Raw genomic sequence first — 16,013 nt, 5'->3', positions numbered from 1 at the left:
CCTCCCTGGTGGCACAGCGGTTGAGCGCTGGGTTGCGAAGCTGCCCGCAGCGCCGGTTTGATCCCCGGCTGCTCCCCGGCCACCGGAGGAGGGTCCCACGTGGCGCACAGACCTCTCCTGCCGCCTGCTGCTCCCCTGAGCAGTGTACTTCAGTCCTTCTGCCTGCTCTGCTCCCTGCTCTGGCTCTGGTGAATTCTCTCACCCTCCTGCACTTCTGACTATACCCAGTGCTTATATAAATAAATAAAAATAAATCTTAATAAATAAATAAATAAATAAAAAGACATTCTTAATGTCAGTGACCCATTGTTTAAAAAAAATTGAAATATATACCAACAAGAAAAGATTTTAAAAGATTATTCATAGCATCTCATAATAGCCAAGAACTAAATGGTTTTAATGTCTATCAGTTGGAAAATGGATTAACAATAGAAATAACCTAAATGCCCCAAACAGATGAATGGATTAAGAGGATGTGGTGTATATGCATGTATATGTAAACACAAACACACAGGAATATTACTCAACTATCAGAAAAGATATGCTCTTGCCATTTGCATCACACAGATGGAATTGGAAGAAATAATGCTAAGCAAAATCAGTCAGAAGGAGAAAGACAAATGCTGGATGATGTTACTTATCTGTGGAATATAGAAAAATAAAACAAAGAATCAGATAAAGCAAGACTGAAAAACTAACCTTTGAAAGCCTCCATTGTGGAATGGAGGAGAAGGGGAGGGAGGAGAACAAAGAAGGAAGAGAGCACGAGGATTCTGTGGTAATGGACTTACGGGTTCTTTGGTGGTGGGCACACTCTGGTAATAATGCCTGAAGGGGGGAATCCTATACTTCTGTAATGGAAACAATGGTGTGAACTAATGTTAACTCAATCAAAAATATTAAAAAAAAGTTATAGTATTCTTACAATAAAATATTTACTCAGCAATAAAAAAAGGAGCAAATCGTTAATCCATGAAACATAAAAATCTCAAGAAAAAGTATGCTATGTGAAAGAAGTCTTATGCAAAAGGAAGGCCTAGAAGAGATAAAACTAATATATGGTGGAAAACAACCAAAAGAATTGCTGCATTGGGGATTGGGTGGTGGGGACTGAATGGAGTAATGGGGTATGATAAATCTTTTTGGTTCTATTTTTTCATAAGGTTATAAAAGGATATATAGGGATGGAGAAACGAATAGATAATTAAAAAAGTAGTGAAATGTTAATGGTAGAATCTAGTCAGTTGGTATGGAAGTACTCACTGTAAAATTCTTTCAGGTTTGCTGGATGTTTGAAATTTTTCACAATATAATATTGGAGGGGGAGGGAGGGCACAGAAGCCAGACTGAAAAGACTCTCATTGGCCAAATCTGAGTCAACATGAGTACTCAAATAAACAGTGATAGTGATGGATTAAAAACCATTGAATAAATAGGAAACCAAGAATATAGACTGTTATAAAAACCTTAAGTTTTATCAAGATATTAATTTTGAGACTAATTTTATTGACACATTAAAAAATTTTAAAAATCATCAGTAATCTCAACAGCCAAGTGATAATTTGCTTAAATATTTGGTGTCTTTTCTTTCTGAAACTTTTTCTGTGTCTATCTACTTACACACAAGACACTAAACTAGATATAAATATATTTATATATGTGCATATAATTATAAAACTGCTCTATTTCTATTATCCAGAATCACTAATATTATGGTGCATATCCTTCATCTATGTATATTTTTTATAATATAAATCATATGGTACATTGTTTTATGTTTTTTCCCTTAGCACATTACCATGAACACTTGCCCAAACTGCCTACATAAAGATAACTCTTAATTGGTTCATATTATTACATTCTATTGATAAGTCAATTTTTTAATCAGCTATCTTATTTTTTTTTTAGTGAGGTATTCTTATTTTATATCCTTGTAACTTTTTTTAACAATATAGGAAGAAAGGGGGTGTTTATATGGTTTCAAAGTACACCTACAAGGTACTTACATGTTACAAAGAGAAAAATAGTATCTTCAAAGTGGAAGGACCTTACAGATTAGCATATTATATGAAATTTCTGATAGGATTCAATGAGAACATTCCCGCCAAAAGTTAATAACCTGAATTTAATCATGAGGAAAGAGACAAACCTAAAAGAAGGATGCACTAAAAACAACTAGTATGTAGTCTTCAAAAGTGTCACACTCACAAAAATCAAGAAAAGACTGAAGATAGTCCTTGTTTCCAAGTGAAGACACAGTTACAATTTTATACTACTTGTCCAATTTTCAGTTTCTTTAGAAAACTAGAATGAGCTTTTTTCAATATATGGTTCTTACTGTTCAATATTTCTGGAATTCATTGACGGAATGTGTCACCAAAATGTTATAATTTTAAAAGAGTTAAATATTCCACTTAAGTAAAAATTTATACATTAAAGCAAATCTTGTTGTTTAATAGAAAATTAAAGGTCATATCCAACAAATGTTAATAAGCTATTCCATGAGAAGTAATGGGGGTGGGGGAGAGAGTCATTTATCCCGTTATATTCTACACAGTAGATAAGTCACATAGTCTACAGTCTTCTCTAAGTGATATTTCACTCAAAAGATTAGGCTGTATGAGATAGGAATGAAAAGGGAAAAATACAGGTTGAAAGTTTCAATTTGTCCTTTCTATGCAGAAAATTTGCACTTTAAGTACAACAACAGAAACATTACTTGAAATTTCTAATTCTGTGACTTTATCCTAATTAACCCCAATTTTAATTATTTTACTTTTATAATTTTTTTTCATAGAAGCAACAAGGTAAACCATTTTTTAAACCTGGGGCACAGAAATAAATCAGGAATGTAGAGGAAAACAAAAAATAAACAGAACTGTTTGAAAATTTGCCTATCAGTTATTAGCTAATGTATAAATTTAGCATTTTCTTCCTTTTTTAGGAAGTTAAAAATCTGCCTTTTTCCATCAATTCAGCAATCAGCCAGGTGGCTAGCAGTATGTGTTCAGAGTCATTTTTTATAAGCCTACCCTAGGAGAGAATAATTTGTTCTTCCTGCTTGCAGACACAGACATATTCATCTGGCAGCAGATTCTGTTTCCTCATTATTTTCTTCATTCTCATTTGCTGGATTAACCTATTATTTTTTATGTTATCTACCTATCTCTATTGTTGTATTTCAATTACATTTATTGCAACTTCCTTAAAATATCATCCTCCAGTTCTTTAAATTCTAGAATTCATCATATCTAACTCTTGCATTTTAGAAATGAGAACATCTGGATCTACAGAGGGTCAGTAACTTGCTCATAAACCTGTGGTCATTTAGTGAAAGATCCAGCAGTGGAAATCAACTCTGCTGGTGTTCTGTGTTATGAAATTTGCCCATTTTATAAGTGGAAACTACCTAATTATATTTTCTAAAACTTCATTAAGTAAATTCTTTTTGGATACAGTTTCAGACACGTAATATATTATGTATAAATGTAAAGTTTGCACAAGATATAGTTAATGAGGAAACTATGATGATTAAAAAACAAGGTGCATTTGAAGATCAAGGAAAACAACAGATTTCTTTTTTATATTATTTTTTATTTTTTACATCATTGTTCATTTTTAAACTATATTTGCTTCCCCCCACCCCCTCAGGTGTATTCCCCATAGAGTTTCCTTCACCAGTGCACCTCTGCACCATCACCTCAGTCCCCTGTGCTCCTCCCTCCCTCCCTCTGACTCCGCTCCTCCTCCCCTGCAGTATACAACAGATTTCTAAAGGGCTGAAGCACTTAACTAACCCTAAAATTTCTCTACCACATGTACTATGTAGTTCAAGAAATAAAAATCTTATATGCCAAAGCCACCCGATAAATCCTAAAACTCAGTGAAGGGCAAAATCATTCAGGGGCCTCCCCTGGTGGCTCAGCGGTTGAGCGCTGGGCTGCGAAGCTGCCCACAGCCTCTGCACCACCGGTTCCATCCCTGGCCGCCGGCCAAGGTGCCACAGGCGTGCAGCCCTCTCCTGCCACACCCGCTGCTCCCCTCAGCATGTATTTCGTCGGTCTCCCTGTTCTGTGCCCGCTCTGGCTCTGGTGAATTCTCTCACCCTCCCACACTTCTGACTGTACCCAGTGCTTGTATAAACAAACAAATAAATAAATAAATCCTTAAAAAAAAAGAACAAAAACATTTATACTGGTATTTAATTGAATGAAGAAGGGAAAAATTACACTGGAGTAGTCTTTGATCAGAAGTATTGATCAGAAGAGAAAATACACAGTACAGGAGAAGAAAGAGTCATCAAGGAGAATAAGTCAGTAAATTAAGGAGAAGCTTGCAAGCCAGTCAGACTTGGGAGGTAAATCAGACAGATTTGCAGAGGCAAAGAGATATAAGAAAAAAAAAATTGAAGAAGCAAAAATAGGCAGCTCTTTGGAATGGTTTAAATTCTTTAATCTCGAAAGTGAGGGTAGCCAGGCACAGAGAAGGAATCTATGTAGAATTAAGGTCTTGAGCAAAGTACTCTGCAACAAATTCTGCTGCTTCTTGCTTTGATACCCCCCACCAGCAATGGACAAGGATTCCAATTTCTTCACATCTTTGCCAACACTTGTTACTTTGAATTTTTAAAATTACAGTTATAGGGCAGGAGACATTCGGCTGGACATTCAGAGTGACAGACTCTCTCTCCTCCAACCATGTTCCACTTTGTCTATAACCTCACAGAGAAGGCCTCAAGTACTGGTAAATGCTGCTGTGACTTACTGGATTCCTGGATTAGCTTCATTTTGGCACTATGTTAAGGTTGAGGTAATTCCTCCAATCCTCGAAAAGATTCTTACAGCTATTCAGAACTTGGGGAATTAAGTCAATAGTGCTAAATCTGGTAGCTTCAAATAGTTGAGGAAGCTATGTCGTATGATTTGGTGACACTAAGGTGTGGATGTGGTTTTACATCAGAAAGATCATAGGCAAGTGTAATATCATTGGTTATAATGTTTGAAGATCAATCTTTAACATGTAATTATATTTGGTTTACTATTTTAAAATAAACAAGTATATTATAGCCATACTACATAAGCAACAAAAGCAAAAATAAATAAATGGGACTACATTGAGCTAAAAAGCTTGCACCACAAAAGAATCAACAAAATGAATAGGAGAAAACTATCTGAAAATCATATATCTGATAAGGGGTTAGCATGCAAAACACACAAGGCACACATACAAATCAACTGCAAAAAGCAATCCAGTTTTTTAAAGAGTGTTAGAAGAACTAAATAGATGTTTTCCAAAGAAGAAATACAAATGACCAAAAGGTACATGAAAAGATGCTCAACTTCACTAATTATCAGGGAAAAGCAAATCAAAACCACAGTGAGCTATTACCTCACACCTGTAAGAATGTCATCAAAAAGACAAGCGATAACAAGGGAAAGGGGAACCTTCATGGACTGCTGGTAGGAATGCAGATTGGTGCAGCCACTATGAAAAACTATATGGAGGTTCCTCAAAACATTAAAATTAAAGTACTGTATGATCCAGTAATTGCACTTTTGGGTATATAGTCAAAGGAAATGAGATATCTGTACCTCTGTGTTCACTGAAGAATTATTCATAATTGCAAGATATGGAAACAACCTAAGTGTTCATTGACAGATGAATAGATAAAGAAATGTGGTATATAATGAGAAAAAAGGAATCTGCTATTTGCAACAACATGGATGAATCCTGAAGCCATTAAGCTAAGTGAAATAAGTCAAAGACAATACCAAATACTATATGGTATCATTTATATGTGGAAAATTTAAAAAAGCAAAACTTATAGAAAGAGAACATAGCATGGCAGCTGCCAGGGGCTAGAAGTGGGGGGGATGTAATTCAAAGTATAAAACTTCACTTAAAAGATAAATAAATTCTGTATCTAGTGTACATCATGGTCACCATAGTTAACAGTACTAAATTATATACTTGAAAGTTGCTTCAAGAGTAGATTTTATAGGGCCTCCCCGGTGGCGCAGCGGTTGAGCGCTGGGTTGCGAAGCTGTCCGCGGCCTCTGTGGCACCGGTTCGATCCCCGGCTGCTCCCTGGCCACCGGAGGAGGGTCCCACATGGCGCGCAGACCTCTCCTGCCACCCGCTGCTCCCCTCAGCAGTGTACCTTGGTCCTTCTGCCTGTTCTGCTCCCCGCTCTGGCTCTGGTGAATTCTCTCACCCTCCCACGCTTCTGACTGTACCCAGTGCTTGTATGTATGTATGTATAAATCAATCAATCAATAAATCTTAAAAAAAAGAGATTTTATATATTCTCACTACTAGAAAGAAATAATTACATAAGGTGATAAGAGGTGTTCACTAACATTATTATGGTGAACATTTCACAATATATGTATATATACAATCAACATATCATACACCTTAAACTTACACAATGGTATATGTTAATTATATCTTAATAAAGTTCAAAAAAATTATAGCCATAATAGTAGGTGTGGAGTGGTATCTCCTGGTTTTAAAATAAAACCAGGGTTTTAACTGTATATATGTTATAGTACTGGAAAAGTTGAAGCCAAGTATACCACAATTTAAGTGAAAAACTGTTATATTTTTACCTTTTCTCATAGATTCTTTCTCCATTCCCTCCTTGTATGTATATAAGAGTTCATCAACTTCCTTCAGATCCAGAAAGCCTGAGCTATCACTGTCCCACTTCTGAAAGAGGGATTGTAGGAGAAGTTCCCGTCGGATTTGGGAAGTCTTTTGTCTAGCCTACAATGCAAACAGGATGACAAAGCACAGAAGACACATTGTTTATTGTGATAGTCAGCATCCTTTATTTATTCCTCCAGTAGTGCAATACTGTTTATGAAAACAACTTTATGTTGGGACTAAGCATGACATTAATGGGAAAATGAAGTGTTTGATCCTCTAAATATCATTTCTCTGTTTCACCTCTAAACCAAAAAACAGGCATTTTCTGCACTGGATTAAAACATATTAACTTAGGAAGGAAACACACTCCTCAAGAATCTTTTTTTTTTTTTTTTTTATAGAGGCATGCTTTATTTATTTGTTTGCTGGTTTGTTTGTTTGTTTTGTTTATACATGCACTGGGTACAGTCAGAAGCGCGGGAGGGTGAGAGAATTCACCAGAGCCAGAGCAGGGAGCAGAGCAGGCAGAAGGACCGAAGTACACTGCTGAGGGGAGCAGCGGGCGGCAGGAGAGGTCTGCGCGCCATGCGGGACCCTCCTCTGGTGGCCGGGGAGCAGCCGGGGATCGAACCGGCGCCGCAGAGGCCGCGCGCAGTTTCGCAACCCAGCGCTCAACCGCTGCGCCACCGGGGAGGCCCTCCTCAAGAATCTTTAATTAAAAAAAAAGAATCTTTAATTCATTCATTCCTTTCCTCTTCCTCGCTGGTTGTTCAGGGAAGTGATGACCACATTGATTGTTCTGCCTGGTCTCTTGGTGGGATGTATTTTGAAATGGAGGGAGATTAATACAGTGTCCAAACAATAAGAAATGTTGAAAAATTCTTTTTCATATTAAGCATTGACCTAATTAACATTGATTTCATTTACCTTTTAGATTTTTCACTAGCTTAATTCTATCAATTGGTAATTTAATGGCAGAACCCATTTAGAGTATGCAGGTTTGGGGGTTCCAAGATGCCCCTCATTCTGCCCTGTAACAAAATTACAATGGAAGTGGGAACTTCAGATTTAGGTTGAGAAGACACATGAGGTTGATGAGATTATTAAACATGCCTGGTGAATCTAATTTACGTATTTCATATTGGGACATATAAATTGCTTATATCAAATGTGTGTACATTTTCTATCACCCAAGCAAGGTGTAAGTTCTCAGGAAGCATGTACTACTTCATACTGAGTACACATCAATTAACATATATATTCAAGCCATAGTTGTACCCTTAGGTACAACAAAATAATTTATTATTTTTAAATTTTATATTTTTACATCATTTTTCATTTTTGCACAATGTATGCATTTTCATCTTGGTTACAGTAGCCATACAATTCCCACCCACCTTGTTTTGATCCTACTCTCTCCTCCCCCTCCTGTAGTGTGTCTCTGGTATGTGCATTTCTAATGTACTCACACAGCAGACAGTGCACACACACAAACACACACACACATCTTTGCACATACAAATACATGCTCCTCAGAATATGCTCTTCAAGCTACACAGGAGGAAAACAAAGCTGTACAATAAATCATCTACCTCTAGCAATTATTTTATTATTAGGCAAATAAATTCTCTGTACTATGATCTTAGAACATTTGACAATAAAATGCTTAAGGACCATGCTCATTGAAATAAGTAATCATTTGCTTGTAAATGTTTAAAAAGTCATATTGTATATATGTACATCATCTTCTAGATGTTACCTCAGTTAAAAATAAATTAATTGGGGCCTCCCTGGTGGCGCAGTGGTTGAGCGCTGGGTTGCGAAGCTGCCCGCAGCCTCTGCAGCGCCGGTTCGATCCCCGGCTGCTCCCCAGCCGCCGGAGGAGGGTCCCACATGGCGCGCAGACCTCTCCTGCCGCCCGCTGCTCCCCTCAGCAGTGTGCTTCGGTTCTTCTGCCTGCTCTGCTCCCTCCTCTGGCTCTATTGGGTTCTCTCACCCTCCCGCGCTTCTGACTGTACCCAGTGCTTGTATAAATAAATAAATCTTTAAAAAAAAAAAAAAAAAAAGAAAGTTTAAAAAAAAATAATTAATTAATTAATTAATTAATTAAGGGCCTCCCCGGTGGCGCAGCGGTTGAGCGCTGGGTTGCCAAGCTGCCCGTAGCCTCTGCGGCGCCGGTTTGATCCCCGGCTGCTCCCCGGCCACCAGAGGAGGGTCCCGCATGGCGCGCAGACCTCTCCTGCCGCCCGCTGCTCCCCTCAGCAGTGTACTTCGGTCCTTCTGCCTGCTCTGCTCCCTGCTCTGGCTCTGGTGAATTCTCTCACCCTCCCGCGCTTCTGACTGTACCCAGTGCATGTATAAACAAACAAACAAACAAAAAAAAACCCAAACAAACAAATAAAGAAAGAAAGAACTATTTTAAAAAATTAATTAATTAATTTCAAAAAAAGGAAGAGTCATTAGGAGTAACTGAGGTTTAAAGATTTACAATAATAACTCATTTGTTTCATTGATAAATAATACTCACCTGTTCTAAGTGACTCATTTTCTCTTCTTTTGTTTCAACATAGCACCTCTTAAAAAAGGATACGAGAGTCTCACTGACACTCAAGGGGGTATCTTCACCAACAAATGTCTCCAGGAGTTGCACAAATTGAAGTAGATTGAAGGAGACTCCATTGAAGGCACTCCTACCTTTTGCTTCTTTGTAAGACTGAATATTTCTGATAATTGAGTGTAGGTCTGTCAAGCAGGAAACATACACCAAACAGTAAAGTAAACAATTTTCTCAAAACCCAGGGAAATTTTATTTTATTGTGATGGACATCTACTTTTTTTTTTTGTTGTTGTTGTTGTTGGGAGTCCATGAAACCATCATGAGGATAACACCCTCCTCTTTTTTTTTTTTTTTTGTTTGGTGATACACCTCTCCCCCACTCTCAGTTTAAATGAACCCTTCCGCTAGCTGATGGTACGGAGAATCCTTCCCCCTAGCTTCAAGGACAGCCACATGATACAGGTTTGGCCACAGATTCACTTATGACAACAGTGTAACCCACTATAGGTCAATGAGAATTATTCCACATTTTAGAGAACTGTTGGGAAAGAATCACTCTTCTGTACTCTGCTGAACTACTAAGATAGAAATTTAGAGGCACTCTCATGGATATCTTTGCATAGAATGGAGAAAATTACCTAAAACTGAACATTACACAGAGACGAGCAAGGTTGAGGAGCAGAGACAGTGTCCTGCAACTGTTGCTCTTGGGTTCAGTTGTACCTAAGCCAGCAGCTATGTACTCTTGTGTAAATAAGTATATAAATAACATCACTACAACCTCTCCCCACGGAGTCTTGACTAATTTATCTAGACATTTCATGTTACAATATGAAGCATATTTCATACAATGTCAGCCCAGTGATTTATGTTTGATTTATTCATTGATTGAATGTGTGTCCTATGTCTTCCTTATGAGATTTGACATGACTTAAGAAAGATCACCCACACTGCAGTTATCTTTTCCCTTAAAACTACTTGTGCTGCATCCCATAGATTCTGGTAACTTAAATATCATAATTTTTGTTCATTTTAAGGTGGTTTTTAAATTTCTGCTTTGATTTTTGCTATTAAGCGGCATGTTATTTAATCTCCATGTATACATAATTTTTCATGATTTTGTTCTTTTTAAAAAACTTTTATTAAAGCAACATTGGTCAAAACATTGTATACAATCTAGAGGTATAGGATTATACCTTTCAGGCATTGTTACCACACACCACACCTACCACTAAGACCCCCATTCTTTGGTATGGATTTCTAGTTTTATGGCATAGTGGTCAGAGAAGCTACTAGGTAAAATTTCATGCTTTGTATTTTTCTTTGCGTTGCCATTTGCTTGTATAAATATCTTCCAACCTTTAGTTCTACGCCTATGCTTGTCTTTCTTTGTAAAGTTTCTTGTAAAAAACAGAAGGTTGGGCTTTGCTTTGCAATCCATTCAGCCACTCTGCATTTTTTGACTGGATAGTTCAAGCCATTTACATTTTTAAGTGATTATTAAAATATCAGTATTTATTGCCATTTTGTTATGTTTTGGTTTTAGTTTGTCTTGTTTTAAAAAAAAATTTTAGGGCTTCCTATTACATTTGGTTTGGGTTTCTTTTCTGTTGTCTTATGTGTTGCTTCTATAGAGATTTTTCTTTGAGGGTTCTGCTAGGTTAGTATAAGATGGACTAATTATGAGACTCATTGAATGGTTTCATTTCTAGTTGGTTCTAATGGACCACATTGTTATTTTTCTTGTCGTCCTCCTCCATGAAAATAATTTAGGTATCTTTTCCCTTGATATTCATTGTTCTGTGCTTTGTAATAACTTATTCTTCAGGTTTTCTTTCATATGCAGCTTTATGTTGATAAATGCTTTTTGCTTTTGCTTTTCAGTGAAGTGCCTTACTCTTACTTCTATCTTGATTATTAATCTTGCTGGGTAGAGGATTCTGGGCTATAAGTCCTTTTTTTTTTCCTTTTATCTATTTATTTTCTTACATAATTGTTGACCTTTGAACAGTATTTGATTTCTCTCCTCAGGTGTAGTCACCATACTTCTCCCACCACCATAGCACCCATGATCCATTCTCCATAGACCCTTATGCTCTTCCCTCCCCTGTTTTGATGCCTCTGCCTTCCCCTCCCTGCTGTACGCCTCAGATCTATGGTCAGCTTGCAAGTTTTGTCTTTTTCCTGACCCTTTGTTCAGTTTTTCTATATTCTCCATGTAAGTGAACCCATCTGATATTTATCTTTTTCCTTCTGACTTATTTTGCTTAGCGTAATCCCTTCCAGCTCCATCCATGTTGCCACTGATTAGTATTCCATTATGTATGTATACAGCTTCTTGAGCAATTCATCTGTTCTGGGGCATTTAGGTTGTTTCCATATCTTGGCTATTGTAAATAGTGCTGTAAAAAACATAGGAGTGCAGGTTTCCTTTTGAATTACTTTTTTTGTGTCCTTTGGTTAGATTCCTAGGAGTAAAATAACTGGGTCATCTGGTAGATCCACTTTTAGTGTTTTGAGGAAACTCCACATAGTTTTTCATAATGACTGGACCTGTTTATGTTCACACTAGCAGTGGAAGGGAGCTACTTTTTCACCACATCCTTGCCAGCATTTGTTTTTACTGTTTGTTTTTTAATATGGTTCTCACAGGTGTGAGGTGGTATCTTCTTGTGGTTTTGATTTGCATTTTTCTGATAATAAGTGATGTTGAACATTTTTTCATATGCCTATTGGCCATTTGCATATCTTCTTTGGGGAAGTGTCTTTTTAGCTCTTTTTGGATTGGGTTATTTGCTTTGTTTCTGTTGAGTTGTGTAAGCTCTTTGTAGGCATTTTATATCAGTCCATTATCTGCTGTATAGTGTGCAAATATTTTCTCCCCTTTACTAGGGCGTCTTTTTGTTTTGTTTTCATTGATGTCTCTTTCGCTGTGCAGAAGCTTTTTAGTTTGATGTAGTCCTCATTGTTTATATTCTTTGGTGTTTCCCTTGTTTCTGGAGATGAGTCCTCATAGATGTTTTGGAGGTGTATATCATGGAGTGTTTTGCCTATGTTTTCTACTATATTTTATGGCTTCAGGTCTTATACATTTTGAGTTGATTTTTACGAATGGTGTGAGATAGTAGTTCTAGTTTCTTTCTTTTGCTTGTGGCAGTCCAGTTTTTCCCAGCATCAGTTAGTGAAGAGCCTATACCTGCTCTCATGTATATTCACCTCTTTTGTTAAATACCCAGGTATTTATTATTTTGGTTCAATTGTAAATGGGATGGTTTTCATAACCCTTTGGACTGGTTGTTTGTGTATGGGAATCTTACTGATTTTTGTGTACTGATTTTATAACCTGTGACTTTACTGAACTGGTTTATTGTTTTAATTAGGTTTTCCATTGATAGATTTGTAGTCTCTATATAATCATATCATCTACAAATAATGATAGTTTCTTCTTTCCCAATTTGAATTCCTTGTAAGTCTTTCTCCTGCCTAAATGCTCTAGCTAGAACTTCCCAGTATCATATTGAAAAGCAGTGGTGAGAGTGGACATCTTTTCTTGTTCCATATTTTAATGGAGAGGCTTACAGCTTTTCACCATTAAGAATGATGTTAGCAGCTCTCCTGCTTGCCTGTGACTATTCAGGAGCCTCTCTTTTTCTTTCTCCTATTCCTAATAAACCTATCTTTTTAAAATGTAAAAAGAAAAGAAATAATGTTAGCTGTGGGCTTGTCATATATGGCCTTTATAATGCTATGATATGATCCTGTTATCACAAGTTTTTTAAGGGCCTTCATAAATGGATGTTGAACTTTAGCAAATGCTTTTTGGGCATCTATTGGTACAATAATTATATGATTTTTTATTTTTATTTTTGTTGATGTGATGAATTACATTAATTATTTCCAATGTTAAACTATCCTTGTGTCCCTGTAATAAATTCACTTTGTCATGGTGTATAATTCTTTTGATGCATTGTTGGATTCAGTTTGCTAAGATTTTATTGAAGATTTTAGCATCCATGTTTATTAGGGAGATAGGTCTGTAGTTTTGGGTTTTTTTTGTCCTTGGTTTAGGTATTAGTGTGATGTTGGCCTTGTTAAATGTATTTGGTAGTATTCCTTTCTCAATTTTTTGAAAGAATTTTTACAAGATAGGCATCAGTTCATCTTTGAACATTTGGTAGAACTCATTCGTGAAACCATGGAGGGGGTTTTTATTAGTTTCAATTTTTGTTACTTTTAATTGGTTTGTTTGAGTTTTCTATTTCTTCTTTATTCAGGCTTGGGTGATTGTATAATTCTAAGAATTTGTCCATCTCATCTAGGTTGCTGAACTTGTTTGTGTATGAATATTCATAATACTCTCTAATTATCCTCTTGATTTCTATTGTATGTGTTTGTAATTTCTCCTCTTTTATTTACAATCCTACTTATTTAAGTTTTCCCCCTCTTTTTCTTTGTGAGCCAAGCTAAAGATTTCTCTATTTTTTCAAGGATCCAGCTTTTGGGTTCATTGATCTTTGAACTATGATTTTTATTTCTATTTCATTTATTTCTGCTTTAATTTTTATATGTGCTTTCTTCTATTGGGTTTTGTTGTTGTTTTTCTTCTTTTTCTAATACCTCAAGATGGAAGTTCTTTCTTTAGTTCTTCTTTGAGTTCTTTCTTGTTTTTTGATGTGGGCCTATCTTGCTATATACTTCCCTCTTAATACTACTTTTGCTGTGTCTGGAAGGCTGTGTCTTCATTATCATTTGTTTCAAGGTATTTTTTTTATTTCTTCTTTGTTTTACATCACTTTTGTATGTTTGTATGTTGTATTTTGTATGTTGTATGTCTCTGGAGTTGGCAAACTGGTTGTCTTCACTCTGTCACCATTTTTCTGGACTCCTCCATGCAATTTTTTTTTTAACGATAAAGAAACATTGTATTAAAGAATGTTAATGGAACTACCAGGCCATAAAAGCTTTACCAATACCATACTTTTCACCAAAATATTTTGACAAGAGAAAGTTTGCTATTTGACCTACGTTTAAACAACCAAAATATTACAGATAGGGAAAAAATCTTGATCTAATTATCCTATTGCTGATAAAAGATATAGAAGGATAAAATAGCTTTGTAGTAAAATATGAGTAATTGTTGGAACAATTGTTACTAAATATATGGTTTATCTTAGTGCTAAAAGCTATGCCTTTCTCTCCATTGAGTAGATATTTTTTATAAGTCTTCAAAAACAAGATAGATTCTCATCTGTCTTACATATTTGGATGTGGAACTACCATAGATAGGAAAGGTTAGAATAATTTTTACTGAGTTCTAATATCTAATATCTGTTTCCCTTCACATATACATGGATTATTTTTTTGGAGAAAAGCTTGTAGTATTTGCATGTACTAATGCATGTTTTAAAGCAAAAGAGTATCCATCTGTAGCACATGACTACATGTACACAACCATCAAAAACATTCATCTTGTATATGTTTAAATCTATCAGCTCATGGAAAAATTAATGCAAGGATCATCTTGCCACTGTGTCTTGGCTAAGTCCATTGTTTTTTTAAAGATTTAATTATTTATTGCATAGAAAAACTGGGGTATATGCCAGAGGTATGGGGGGGGGATAAGAGGATTCACCAGGGACAGAGTGGGAAGCAGAACAGGCAGATCTACTTAAATACACTGCTGAGGGGAGCAGAGGGTGAGATAAGAAACAGGCTGCACCATATGTAGGTTAGCTCCCTGGTGGGGAATTGTTAATCTCAGCACTGTCACCACTAAGCACATTCTTTATCATGGGGTACTGCAATAAATTAAATTCATCAAGTGGATTGCCATATATCTTTCCTAGTTTTGTAGTTGCCATGTACCTGAGAACCTGGCATTATTATAGATTGAATTTGCCTGAGCCTCATCTTCACATCCGGCATACTTCATTCTCCAGTCACAAGTCAAAAGTTCACCTGTAAATTACATATCCCATAACATAGTAAATTTAACTTCATTTTCACAGAGTTTTGGTTCTAGGGTATGTGAAAGCAGGATTAAATGGGGAGTCACCTGGCCATGATTTTCCTTCTATTTTTTGAGACTTGGGTTCACAGGATTTGTCTTCCTGGGCTTCCTTTTTGGCAGTTTCTAAAAGGTAAAAAAAAAAAAAAAAACTATAAATTGGACATTATCTATTCTATCATATATTCCAAGGTTAATAAATGAGATAAATGCCTTGTATATAGTATACCAAAACTTCCAGGTACTTTCCCATATATATTATGTTGCTATCAACCAGTTAACTTCAGTTATTGAGAGAACCTATGTGACAAAAGCTATTTGATATACCCCAATTTAGCCATGCAAAATGAGGGCTATCTTTCCTAGCCTCCCTCATAGCCTAAGGCTCACTGTATGCCTGCATTCTGACCAATGAGATGTGAAGGAAAGTGATATGATACCATCCCTTCTTTCTCATTACTTGCCTTAAGAATGTGGACAGGGTGATAAGCCATTTTGACCATGTGGTTGGAGGAGACACAAGACACAAGACAGAAGGAACTTGAGTCACGGCTAATTTCAAGGGACTGAGCTATCACACAAGTTTTGACTTTTATATGAGAAAGAAACTCTTACCTTGATTAGACATTTATATTGAAATTTTGTTTGTGTGTTTTTAGACACTGTCATTTTGGATCACCGTTAGACATAGCCAAACTTAAGTCCTAACTAATAGCATCTTATTGAATAGTAACATCATGAATAATTGTTAGCTGCATTCCTACTATGTAGGGGGAGTCAGAAAATAGTAGCCTTTTG

General features: G+C 36.3%; 1 protein-coding gene across 1 annotated transcript in view; it reads right to left on the bottom strand.

The window, feature by feature from the left end:
* EFCAB5 (EF-hand calcium binding domain 5) overlaps nt 1-16,013 on the bottom strand; it is a gene marked incomplete at its 3' end in the record, with an annotated part of 87,025 nt that overhangs the window by 32,429 nt on the left and 38,583 nt on the right. Inside the window, exons 8-11 of the mRNA XM_084237851.1 lie at nt 15,264-15,341; nt 15,074-15,166; nt 9,179-9,393; nt 6,612-6,768 (exon numbers count right to left, since the gene is read on the bottom strand). Coding sequence (XP_084093977.1) covers nt 6,612-6,768; nt 9,179-9,393; nt 15,074-15,166; nt 15,264-15,341 — 543 coding nt within the window. The remainder of the gene's footprint in view (nt 1-6,611; nt 6,769-9,178; nt 9,394-15,073; nt 15,167-15,263; nt 15,342-16,013) is intronic.

The sequence above is a fragment of the Talpa europaea genome, assembly GCF_964194135.1.
Source record: "Talpa europaea genome assembly, chromosome: 7".
Lineage (NCBI taxonomy): Eukaryota > Metazoa > Chordata > Mammalia > Eulipotyphla > Talpidae > Talpa > Talpa europaea.
Note: the sequence above shows the minus strand (reverse complement) of the source record. Positions and strands in the feature narration are given on the sequence as shown.